General features: G+C 42.5%; 1 protein-coding gene across 1 annotated transcript in view; it reads right to left on the bottom strand.

The window, feature by feature from the left end:
* The window catches only part of FAM83B (family with sequence similarity 83 member B), a 71,175-nt gene extending 60,854 nt beyond the window's left edge, over positions 1 to 10,321 (bottom strand). The window contains exons 1-2 of the mRNA XM_048845264.2: positions 10,090 to 10,321; positions 4,249 to 4,752 (exon numbers count right to left, since the gene is read on the bottom strand). Of these exons, the coding sequence (XP_048701221.2) occupies positions 4,249 to 4,692 (444 nt within the window). The 5' untranslated portion in view covers positions 4,693 to 4,752; positions 10,090 to 10,321. The remainder of the gene's footprint in view (positions 1 to 4,248; positions 4,753 to 10,089) is intronic.
* Between the last annotated feature and the right edge of the window lie 2,390 nt (positions 10,322 to 12,711).

Below are 12,711 nucleotides of genomic sequence, written 5' to 3'. Positions count from 1 at the left end.
TTCAAACTTCGGTGTATAAGTTTGGCCATGTAAATTCATTTAGTAGCCTTACTTATGAAAGGGCTGGGCCCCACAACTTCCATTGATTTCAGAAACCCATGTTTGAAAATTGTGGCTCATAGGACTATTCAAGTAAGTAAATGTAATTTGGTGTAAAGAACGCAGGTTCAGGGTTTTGGTTGCTTGTTTTTTTTTTAAACATCTTTTGAAATACAGAAAAAAATATGCTTTGGCATTTTCAAGAATTGTTTCCAAGATCTGGTGTGTATGTTAACTTATTATATGCTGTCAAAAATTCTAAAAGTACTGCAGTAAGCACTGAGAGTTGTTTTCCAAACATCCTCCCTTTGTGGTGCAAACCAAACCTCATGGTGTTGTCTGAACTCGGCGATTCTGCAGAAACTAATTTGAATGATTTCCAAGAGGAGCTGATCAATATTTGGATGTCCACTATGAGACTTGGTAGGAACACGTGAGTGATTTAGGGAGGAGGCAGAAATCAAGCTCATAAAATGAGAGGAAGAGACATTGTCACAAAGTACATCTCCCAGCTTCACAGCCACTTCTCTGTCCTCTTTCCTGCTGTGACATCTCTGAACCATCACACCTGAGATATTAATATAATATTTTTCTCATTTCTTTGCCACACCACAGTATGCAAGCCCCAGACCTGATAATATTGGAGGCAATTGTGAAGAGAGATCAATAGGGAACTCATGGAAGGAATATTTTATTAATAGAGTTACCCGTGGTACTGGACAGTAAGATAAGGAAGTTTCATGTTGACCCAAAACAGAGGAGTAGTGTTCTTGATACCAGTGCTCAGAAGAGTAATTATCTGGGGAAAAAATATTATCCATCAGGTGCAATAAGTCAGTCCTTTTATAGCATCTTGAGCTCCAGAGGAGTTTGGAAAACAGGCCAGTGTTATTGACAAATCTCTGAAGGATGAGGATAACAAGCCAGCTGCCTTATTTCTGGAGGCCCTGTCTACCCTGCTTCATCCTCAATTTCTCTTCAGAGGGGGCTCAAAATCATGTAGCTGCTTCAAGGTGGCTTTGTACTTTTTCTCACTATGGCTATTTCTCCGTCCTTTGTTTTCATATTAGTATGGTAGCAATTAAACTTAATTTTTAAATTCAATGTATTTTGCTGTGTTAATCTTTATATCATTCACAACAAGCTAAGTGGATAAGGAAAACATTATTGGCAAGATTCTTTGGACATCTTTTATGGATTCCCCCCTCCCCTGGCACAGCTTGGCCTTACATCTGATATTCTTCCTCTGGCAGGGTAGATCCATCATTAGTCAGTGACGATATTTACAAAGCGTGCTTCAGTAAAGAAAGCAGTGGACAAAATTAACATATGTACTTATTTTAATAAATCACATGTTGGTGCATCCAACCTTGAGGAAAGAGGCCAAGAAAAATTAGTTCACCCTTAAAGTAATCTTTGTAATCCTTCCCCTGTAAATCTCCCAAAATTTAAAGAGAATCTAGATTATCTGATGGATCAACCACCACCATCACGTCTCAGGCTAGTTTACCTTGCACACTTAAGGTCTGTCTCTACTCCCATTAAAGCTGACATTCTTATTGACTTCAGTGAGGGTGAGATAAGGTATTAAACATTTGGGGCCTCATCACCAAGTTATAAATGAAGTTCTCCTTCTTGAGGACTGTTTCATTTGACCACTCCCCATTATGTGACAAGTAACACATTTTAATGAAAATGTCTCAACATAACCTACCTCTGCCACGCAAGTTACCTGGTTCTTTCTGGAATCCTAATGTTTACTAACTGACTTAAAACATTTGTACTGCAGCTAATTATAAGTACCTCCCCTACAGTCCACCTTTAAGCATAACTATGCATGAATCACATACCTGCAGATACAAGAAAAAAGTTTAAAGACCCAGACAAATACCATTTCCCCCTTCAAGACTGAATGTTAACTTCTGGAAGAACCTAATCAAAATCACCACAAGGCTCAATTTTAAGACTGCTATTAAACTTCATTTTTTCCTGTTTGGTATTACACTGATCAACCAATCAAGCCTTTGTTCTGTCTTAACATCAACTACAAAACATTCTCTTAATTAACATGGAAGTCATTTAGATCTCTAATACTTTATTTAAAGTACTATACACAGATCCTTCCTTTAAAACAGGTAAAGGTCACATCCAACCTTTCCCATATCAACACACAGAGGAGTATTTGCCCAAAATTTTGAGCATTCATGTGGCAGCATCCCCTGCATAGGGCAGAACCAGTGGAAGAAGCATGGACTGTAGGCCCGAAAGAAACACGTACACAGAAAAGACATGCTATACATCACAATCTCAGGTCTTCAGAGAGAAGCCAGTATGTCTTTTTGGTACTCCAAGCCCCCTCCACAAGGGGAAGCCAGTCCTGGCAGCATGGCTAACTGTACTGTTGATTGCTTTCCCTAGGGGAAGGGGGTTTTCATGGATCAGGCCCTCCAATGGGGAAAGGAGATTAGAGTAAATTGGCAGAATTATTGCTGCTAACAGGAGCGTTAACATAAATACAGTATTCTGACTCATTCAGAAAGGAATATGCCATGAAAACCCACTCTTCCCAACTCCTCCCTCCTTTGCAACTGGACTGTTTTCTTCCCAACATGCAGCAGCACCAGTAAGCAAATGGTAGAGATGGACTGGTGGCAGCACTGCAGTGGTAGAAAAATACCACCACATAACTGCCTTTTCTCACCATTCTCTTACCAGTCCACTTCCTCTTTATGGCCACAAATCAGCACATGATTAAACCCATGTTTGTTCAGCAAAGCACTTCAGCGGGAGCTTAAAGTTGAGCACACACTTATGTGCCCTTGGTAGGCTTAACCATGACCTGCAGCCATCTGCAGGGAACTTGGAGGGAGGAGCACAGGTTGCAGGAGAGAAGGGTTTGGAGGAGGTACCACAAAGCCAATTTGTATTCTCCTGGCTTGACTACTAGCTACAGTTGCAGCATGCCTGTAAATAGTTCTCTTAATAAAGAGCCAATTTAATGTTAGAAACATAAAGTCATTTCATGGTTTTACTTAGCGCATGGTACATGAAACAGGGCCTAAAGTGAAACTCTTTGATAAATGGTTTGCTGAACAGGGATGAACTGCTGAATCTGAGCCTACACTCTTCCAGTGCCCCTCCATGCCACATTACTGAGGTTAAGCATGGGGCTTTAAGTCATGTCTTTTCTTTGGACAGATGTGTATTTGCTTATACAGCTTTCTGTTACAAAAAGCTTTGATAGGTGCCTCATACATCATAGCTTAAAATTAGTAAATGTATGTTTTGCTTCTATTTTAAAGAAATATTGATCCAAGATTGAGACTCTTCTGTAACGGTAAGGAATTTCAATTGTGCTAATACTTCTCTATAGCTTTCCAGCAGCACACACAGTGATCAATGGTTAAGCTAAATATGATAATGTACTGTTAAAACGTCACAAGTCAAGGCTAGTCGGCTTAAAATAATACCTCTATTTGTTTTGCAAGATGTGTGTGCATGCAACTTTTTGATATGCATTCCTGATCCCTGCATAAAGATTTTTCCCCTCTGGGTCCAATATTCCACAGTAAATTAAGTACAGTTTGTGGGAGAACATTCACCTTTTCCTCATGTGTCAGGTACTGGCAATTTCTGAAGGCAGAATACCAGACTTTATAAATTTTAGGAAACAGGAAGATAGCATTTGGTTCATCTTTAGTTCATATCACACTTCTTCTTACCCCTCTTTTGTACTTTTCTGTTCTATTACTGTAAGCAGGAGTTGTATTCAAAGTCATTAAAAAAAAAAATCTTGCTTCCTGAGCGCTTCAAGAAACATGACTCTGGTTCATGTAAGTCAGCAAAATTTTCACAAGAATAGGACTGACAGACAACTTCACATGCACACACGAACACCTAATCACAGCAAAATAACAAACTGGATAGATCCTGAAGCTAGACTGAATGACACCAACTAAGGATCTAGTCCAATGTTCCAAATTTATTATAACATTCACATGAAGATTCAGTTTATATTCAACATAAGGAAAGCTGAGGTCAAAACAACAAGTCTGTCAATTGTCTATGCATTTCTTATGTGCCTATCAAAGGCCTCAATCCAATAATTCTTTACTGTGTTCTTTGCATCCACTTTTCTTTCAGCCAGATTTTTGTTCATACTATCAGTGGAAAAAATAAGACAATATAAATATTGTTTAAACTGTTTACCTTTCTTGCTTCTCTTATCATCTTCCTAATAGTTTCCTTTATTGTGAAAGGCTGTACTCGTGGTGGATGAAAAAGTAGATCAATATTTGTACCTCCAGACATTCCAGGCATCAGATAGGGCCAGCCCAAGTCAAGGTTCGGAGCTTCCACATCAGATTCAATAGGCCAATAAGTTCCCGAGGAAGAGGTATCATCAACAGCATTGTCAGGGGAATAAACTGTGTTTTGAGGAAGTTTCTGAACAGTGTTCAAAATATAATTAATTTCTTCTTCTGCTAGGAACTCTGAACATCTCTCTTTGGAAAGAAATTCTTGGTAGGCTTCTAAACCTCCTTCAATTAAAGCATCAATAGCTACACGATACCATTCCTTGTAATGGGGTTCAATGTAATTGTCTGATCTGCATTCATCGTGTAAAGATGAAAGCATAGATGAGGCTTCCATTTTCACCAATATTTAGTGACAAACCTTTTAAATTTCCATTCATGCACCAATGAAATGTACCTAAGAGGAAATTGAAAGAAAACAGTTAACGTTTTTGGCAATTTTAATAATACTTTAACCTTCTCTTCCACCATCTAAGGATTTCAAAATGCTTTGAAAAATTCATTAAGCTTCACAAACCTAAGCCAAGTGGGTATTATTCTCCCCTTTTTCGGATGGGGAAACTGAGGCACTTGTGAGTTAAGTGATTTGCTGAGGTTCATATGTAGAGTCTGTGGCAGGGCTGGCAATACATCACAGATTTCTGGATTCCTAGTCTAATAGTATAAACAGCACACGTTCTGTGTGTGGAGAATGAATATGTAAATTTCCTCCAGTCAGTTGTTTCAGTACTCTATGCTTGTTGGACCATTCTTAAAAGTGCTAAAACCCCAGCCCTGATTCCTGCTTCTTTATGCTCTAGTCTCTCATATTCCTCCCTTGTACACATACCTTTTCTCAGGCTTCTCTGAAACCACAGCCTTTGATGTCCTTATCTTTATCTATCTTTTTATTCCCCATGCTGATCTAATCCTCTTGCTGCTTGAAGCCGAAGCCAAAGCCAGCCTACTTCACTTTCATGAGTTACTTGAAACAGTTTTCTCCTCCCACATCTTGAATCAGACTATGACTCGGCAATCTGATTTCTAGTTCCATCCTGCTCACCTTATGGAGCGGCTGCTTTTATCTTACTGTTAATTTAAAACAATAATAATAAAAAAAAACCCAGGAGTTTTTCATTGCTCACATGCTCTTTTTTCAATTAAACTGGAAGGGAGGTTGTGGCTGCTGCCACAGAGAAACTGTGTAAGTACAAGGGGAGTAAGTACATAAAGAAGAATAGAAGGCCAAGTTCTCCTCTCATTTACAGGCATACAACTTCACTGAACTTCTATAATTTACTTACGATCATTGGCCTAGGGAGGTAAGCTATAACTTGGAAACCCATGAGAGCAGCATGCAAGTGGTCAGGTAGAACAGAAAGCAGGTACATGGCAGAACCTGCCCAACCCCAACGGTAACAACATAATGTGACTCAGAGAAAGATAACCAACGGAGGCTAGGGGGGAGTTGGGAAAACAGCTATACAGTGCAGAGTAACTTAGGACACAGATATCTAACGTGTTGCTAGAAAATTAACATGAAAATCCTTGTTGGAAGCCTATTTAATGATATTTTGTAGTAATACGTTATGTAAATAATAAATGTATATGTTATGCTGAACTTATTTATTGACCACATAAAATATTCTATTTATATGTAGATCTTCCTAACTTTTTTGCAAAAAGTGCAGTGTGCATTTACTTTAGCAATCTGTGTTGGAAATAGCCTAAACATTAAAATGGAACTGAAAATGGCTTCCAAATACCACTTAAATTAAGCCTAATGAAATAAAAATTCTGTGCTAACTTAACTGTAAAATCCAATTCAATGTTCAAATATTTATTTTCAGTTCTGGATAGTAATCCAAATAATATTTGTCTGCAGATTTGTTTGTCTTACAACTAAATTCCTTCTAAGAGAGGAAAGATCAGCTGGATAAATGAGGATGAAATAGGGGTGAAAATTAAACCAAGACTGCTGTTGAGGAGATTGCTAAATCTGAAGTTTAAAAGAAATGGAAAAAGGCCAATCTGAGGCTAGCATCAGCCAGACACATGAAGGATTCAATTTGAATTCTGTCTCTGGGGCAGCAGGAGGAGATATCATCACCCAAAATATTGTGCTCTTGAGCCTGGGGAAAAGGAGTATTTTTTGCTGCTACTGTAATGGAGGATTTCAGTGGTTAGCAGTAAGCTAAAGGAGGCTTGGTTCATGCCCACTGACTGAGAATTATGATGTGTTACAGTAGTGGGAGATATGCAGGGGCTGACTTGCATCTGTGCAAAGTGTGTGTAAAGATGTTACTATTTGGAATAGTAACATCTTTACACACACTTTGCACAGATGCAAATGACTACACCTGGTGCAAGGCTGTGGAGAATCAGTCCATAAAGGAGCAAAAAAAATTAGAGATAAAATTAGGCCTCTCATGAAATTGTAATAATATCACTTTGAAATCAATGCTTTATGAACTGAAACAGGGCAACACTTTTTCAAAGCTATTTAAGATCAAAAGTGAAAAATTACTAAGTACAAAATTCATACATATTCAACTGAATATTCATAGGGAGACAATTCACTAATGCAGGCTATCAAATTGACCAGTTAGTGCACTTTTGTAGGACTTTCTCAAGGGCTAATATCACCCTAACCATTGCATTGTTTGTTTGATGTTAAGGGCCTGATCCTGATTCCATTGAAGTTACTCTCTGTAAGGTATTTCTAAAGCTGGTTACTACTGTGGTATGTAAGTGCAGTTGAGAATGGGAATTCCCATTGATTTCAATAGTTGGAACAGGATCATGCAAATATAAAACATTGACATTTTGAGAACAAGTGAAAAAACACTACATTTTAAATTAAATAGATCTTATGGCAGTGTATAATCTTCAATTGCAGTGTTATAGAATATGGTTAGAAAGGGATTTCTACTTTCTGTATATATTTCTCCTCTACCCTTTGTCATGATTTCAGAGTAGCAGCCGTGTTAATCTGTATCCGTAAAAAGAAAAGGAGTACTTGTGGCACCTTAGAGACTAACAAATTTATTAGAGCATAAGCTTTTGTGAGCTACAGCTCACTTCATCGGATGCATCCGATGAAAAATACTCTTTTTCCTTTGTCATGATACATTCTTGCTTTATTCTCTTCAGTATGCATTGCTATTCAATTTATTCTGTGTGCACCTCCACCCGTAATAAATATATTTTAAATATTGGGCGTGGGGACTGATGCATGATGAATGAGGCAAAGCTTCATTTGTTCCACTCCATTCCTTCTAACTAGTCTATGCAAGTCTCTGCAGTGGGGATTAAGGGAAAGAAGGTTTAGTTTTCTTATTTTTAATGGGCTAGAAACTCAGATGTTGTAGACTGTAAAGCTCCATTAACTTAAATTGAACCCCAAATTTATTCCAGCCAAGCATCTGGCCCAGCACTGATATTTTTTCCTATTCCCTTGTTTTTAAATAAGGCTAGGAGGTTTTGGTTTTTGCTTGTTGTTTTATTGAAGAAAATGTATTAAATAGGGTATACAGGTCAAATGCAATTACCTGGGCTAAGACAAACGACAGCATTACATTACTATTACATCAGCAGCCCTATTACTGACACAGCTAAGGATTTGCAGGATTGAGCCCATAGTTTGAGGTTTGAGTAATTAGCCTAAATTCATCTTCCTATCTTTGTATGCATCAAATGCACTTTGACTAATCAGACTGGCTTTGAGAAAGTTGTCAGGTACCTTCCGAGACATACTGTCAACTCCAGTGCTTTCCCTATGTTTAGGTGAGTGCACCTGACATTCACTGTATTAGCCATCTTCCACTTGTGGACATAGGGACTGGATATTTAACGTTGGTCAGAAAAGAATTTTCCTACAAAGAGCTGAAATGTGCTTCATTGAATGAATTGGGGATTTGCATTTCAGAGCATGTGCTCCAGCTGAATCAGTTGGTACAGTATGTAAACTCTGCATGCATCTTGCACAGGCTTGCTCATTTTTGCTCATGCTAACAATATACCCCCGCCTTCTCCAATGTTGCTACAAGGAGCCTAGCAAGACAAAGCTTGTATTTTGGGAAGGAAGTAGAAATGTGTTTCTTCGTGGAAATGGACTTACAACATCTTAGCCTCCACAAAGATGACAGACACAGAAAATGCAAAATAAATAATGAGTCCTGCTCCATATTCAGGCCCCTATACATTGCACTTTACTCTAGGAATGACCCACCTGTGGGTATCTATCAATGAGACAACACACAAACATCTCCCTGCATCCCTCACCTCCATCACATATGATGCTTGTGGATTTTATGGCCCTTATTGGAACAATACACCTTTAAACCAATTATTAAAGCTATTGACAATACACAAGAGCCTTACTCAGCCAGTTGCTAACAGAATAGATGTTTTATGACACTGCATTACCGATGTATGTAGTGCCTTTCCTACCAAAGGATCCAAAATGCTCTATTACAGTTAGAGGAAAAGTAGAATTTAATAGGGAAAAGTTGAACACCATTTTTCCTGTAGAACAGAAAATTAAACTTTGTTGACGCAAATATGAGAACTACCAAATGCCGATTGACCTTTAGGAGACTAAACTTGTCGTAGCTATGGCCAGAGCTGGAAAAGTTTATATAAAACAAATAGGAGAAAGACTCAACCAACAGTGATTGTGTAGTTGCTCAAGAGGTTCAAAGGTGTGCAGAACAAACCATTATTTACTTCAGGTGGGAAGCAAAGATGGGATAAGAGCTGGAGTGAGTTCTACTTGCATCCTGGTCTCCAAGAAGTTTGAGGCCCCACAGTAAGCCTGGGGGAAAGGACCCAATGGTCAGCAGAGCAGTTGTGACCATGGAGCCCTTCAGAACATTGCTTTCAGTGGGCTGAGCCAGCTGTAGGGATGTTACCTGCTGAGTGAACTCCCAGGCAGTGGAGGTGCGCGAGACATGACCAAAACAAGTATGGTGTTAGCAGTAGTGTGCCAGGCCGGCAGGCTCCACCTAACGTGACCCAGCCTGTTAGTAGCTATTCAGCCAGTTCACTACTTGGGTGGGTGTGGTGAGGGGACAGGCTCAGAGCAAGCCAGAGTGGGCTGTTGCCCCTGTGGCGCGCAAGCCCTGGCTCGGAGGAGCGCAGATGGCAGCCACAGTGGGGTGTGCCTGCAGGGCAGCTCCTGCCCTCCACAGCCAAGCTTGGATCTCACAAGATCTGGCCGTTTCTGCTGGGACAAAGCCCAGCTCCTTGGCACATTTATCCCAACAAGTCTCCAGCCCAGAGTGAAGGGGGAAAAAAGCCTGCAGCACCCAGCCTCTGCCACAGCTCTGCCCACACACAACCCCCTGGCCCCTTCCCCCAGCCCTCACTGCCCTGCCCCAAAGTTGCCCCCTTCACACCCCCTAATGGCCCACCTCCCACTGCCCCGTCCCCGCTGATCACCCAGCCACTCGCCCCTCTAGCCCTTGCTCCCCCTTGCCCGCCATCGCCCCTCTCCATGGGTGCTGCACGCCCGGGGCTCGCGCCAAAGCCCCGCGGCATCTTTGCTCCGCTTTCAAACCGGAGCGGCGCTGCTGGGGTCCGCCGCGGGCCAGCCGGACTGAAACTAGCCTGGCCCTGGGGAAGGGTCCCCGCCGCCCCTCAGCCCTGCAAGGAACTGGCGGCGAGCGGAGCAACCCGGCGGGCAGGGAGCCGAGCCGAGCCGAGCCCCGCTGCCCCCCAGCCCCTGCAGAGAGCGAGGAAAGACGCCACTTACGGTGCCGATCCCCCCCGCGAGTGGAAATCGCCTCCAGCCGCGTCTAGGCAGCTTTTCCCAGCCCGAGCCCGAGCGCCTCAATTACCCTGCGAGAGTCACGTCGGAGCGCGGCGAAGCGCAGCCGGCAGTTCCTGGCGCTCTCAGGAGCGCGCTGGGTGGGGAACCAAGTTAGGACATGCCAGGAGAGTGTCACACCAAACCCTTCTCAGCAGCCACAGGAGCGGGGCGAGGAGCTGTGGGAACGGCCAAACCCAGCCCTGGGCCGAGTACTAGGCTGGGCCCCTGGCACCGGCTACCGTGGGGACAGGCGGCTCCCGACGGGGGCAGCCCCGCGGCGTGGTCTGTTGCGCAGGGCAGGCTGGGGGCCACGAGGAAGCGGAAAGTCTGCCGCGCGCCACAGTGCTTGCAGGCTGGACTTAGGAGACTGGGGTACACATGGAAACGGCCTTGGGGGGCACCTGCACTCAGGAAACTCAAAAGGTGCATGAAAAAAAAAATCTAAGCTAAAAGGAGTTGAGTAAACTTCAGTCAACCGTTTGCTTTAGACTTTCAAAAAACCAGAGTCCGTTTCTGGGATGAAGAGGTTTTCAGGCTCAGGTTTCCAAGAAGATGAAAGGAAATGCAGCCTTCCATGGTGAGACTGATTCCTAGATGGAGATTTGCATTTAAATTAAACTATTTACTTAATTAAACTTAATTAAACTTGTGGTGCTCACTACAATGCTCTTTTGTTGTGTTTTAGGAGGCAGTGTCGACTAATGGTTTAGAGAAAAGGAATAGGAATTAGGACACCTGGGATACATCTAGCCTGCAAATAACACAGCACCTCATCTCCGAGGCCAAGTCAACAGGTTTGGGGCGGTGGAGTTAAAAATAGCAGTGGAGAGGTTTGGACTGGGGCTGGATCCTGGGCTTTGACCCTCTCCTGTTGCAGCCTTAGCCCAGCTGCCTATGCTGGCATTTTTAGCCCCACAATCAGAGCCCCAGTTAGCTGACTCCAGCCACAGTCATACCACTAGTCTTTTATTGCAGTGTAGGTTGACATAGCCCTTGGCTCTATTCCTAGCTATGCCATTGACTTCTCGTAAGTCACCTGGACCCAAATCTTCAAAAAGGTATTTAGGGACCTAATTCTCATTTCATAGTCATTCTCACTTTCTCTGGCCCAATGGCTAGTTAAGTATTTATTCTTAGTGGAACAATTATTGGGCCAGAGAGAGTGGGAATGGCTCTGGTCCAGCAGTTAGGGGACCCACCTGGGCGGTGGAGACCCTAAGCACTTGCTCCAATCACTTCTTTCATTATTTATCCACAGTGGAACAGCTTAATCAGGAAAGACTGAGGGAGCCCCACATCAGAATATCCTATAGTTTCAAAGCTGGAGCACTCTCCTGAACAGTTTAATGAAAGGGAGCTAGTAGTGTAGAGAACATGGTTTAGAGCACTCACCTGGGATGTGGGAGGCACCTGTTCAAATCCTTTCTGCCCCTCTTGCAAAAGGGGGGAATTGAACTTGGATCTCCCAAACCCCAGGTAAGTGCCCTCTATATAAGGAGGGTTGTGTGGTCACCATCATCAGCTATTTTGTGGGGAGCCAGGCAGGTACCTAACTAATTCTTGCAAGAAGCATCTAAGCCAGCTGACTCCAAGAGTACATCTACACTGCAAAGAAAAACCTGGTTCATGCCTGCCAACTCAGGCTTGGGCTGTATCATTGCTGGGTAGACTTCTGGGCTCACGCCTGAGCCCAGAAGTCTACCCAGCAATGATACAGTCCCCAAGCTGGAGTCTGCTGGCATACCTATAGGTGTCTAGTTGCTGTGTAGACCATACCCCAAGCAGCTGCTTCCCATTGGGGGATTGCTAAGCACTTATTTAAGAGAAGGGCATGGCTTAGCTCAGTCCCCTTTTATTGGCATTTCCCATTAGCTAGCTTAGGCTGCTGCCTTTGGCAGCTGCCTGCCTAGCATGCTTGCTTTTGCAATCTAAGGGCTTGTCTACACTTACAGGGGGATTGACATGCAGGGATCAATGCATCAGCGGTCAATTTAGCAGGTCTAGTGAAGCCCTGCTAAATTGACTGCAGATCACTCTCCTGTTGACTCCTGTATTCCACCAGATTGAGAAGTGTAAGGGGAGTCAATGGGAGAGCATCTCCTTTTGACATCGCATAGTGTGGACCCCACGGTAAGTAGATCTAAGCTATGTCAACTTGAGTTCCGCTAGTCTCATAATTCAAATTGTGTACCTTAGATAGGCCTTGTCTACAGGGAAAAATCTATGATGTGTATCTCTTGACATTCATTTTACAGAGGGGATAGGCGCCTGACTCAGCCTATGGATCACAGCGGTGTTCTTCTGATTTTCTAGGTACCTAAAAGTTAAGTGCTGCGATGCTCAGCATTGCAACATATAAGTCCCTCAGTGAAGCACAAAGGGTGGGATTCACAATCTAAAAGATATGTAACACCTACACAGCAGGGTTACAAGTCTAATTATTGTATTTTGAGACTTTCAAAAAATAAATATGACTTTATTCTCAGCATGTGTGAGAGAGAAACATCCATGAGTATTATTAGTGAGTTACATGCATGCATGTTTATGAAAACCAACTTTTTTTTT

Source organism: Caretta caretta, chromosome 3, assembly GCF_965140235.1.
Source record: "Caretta caretta isolate rCarCar2 chromosome 3, rCarCar1.hap1, whole genome shotgun sequence".
Lineage (NCBI taxonomy): Eukaryota > Metazoa > Chordata > Testudines > Cheloniidae > Caretta > Caretta caretta.
Note: the sequence above shows the minus strand (reverse complement) of the source record. Positions and strands in the feature narration are given on the sequence as shown.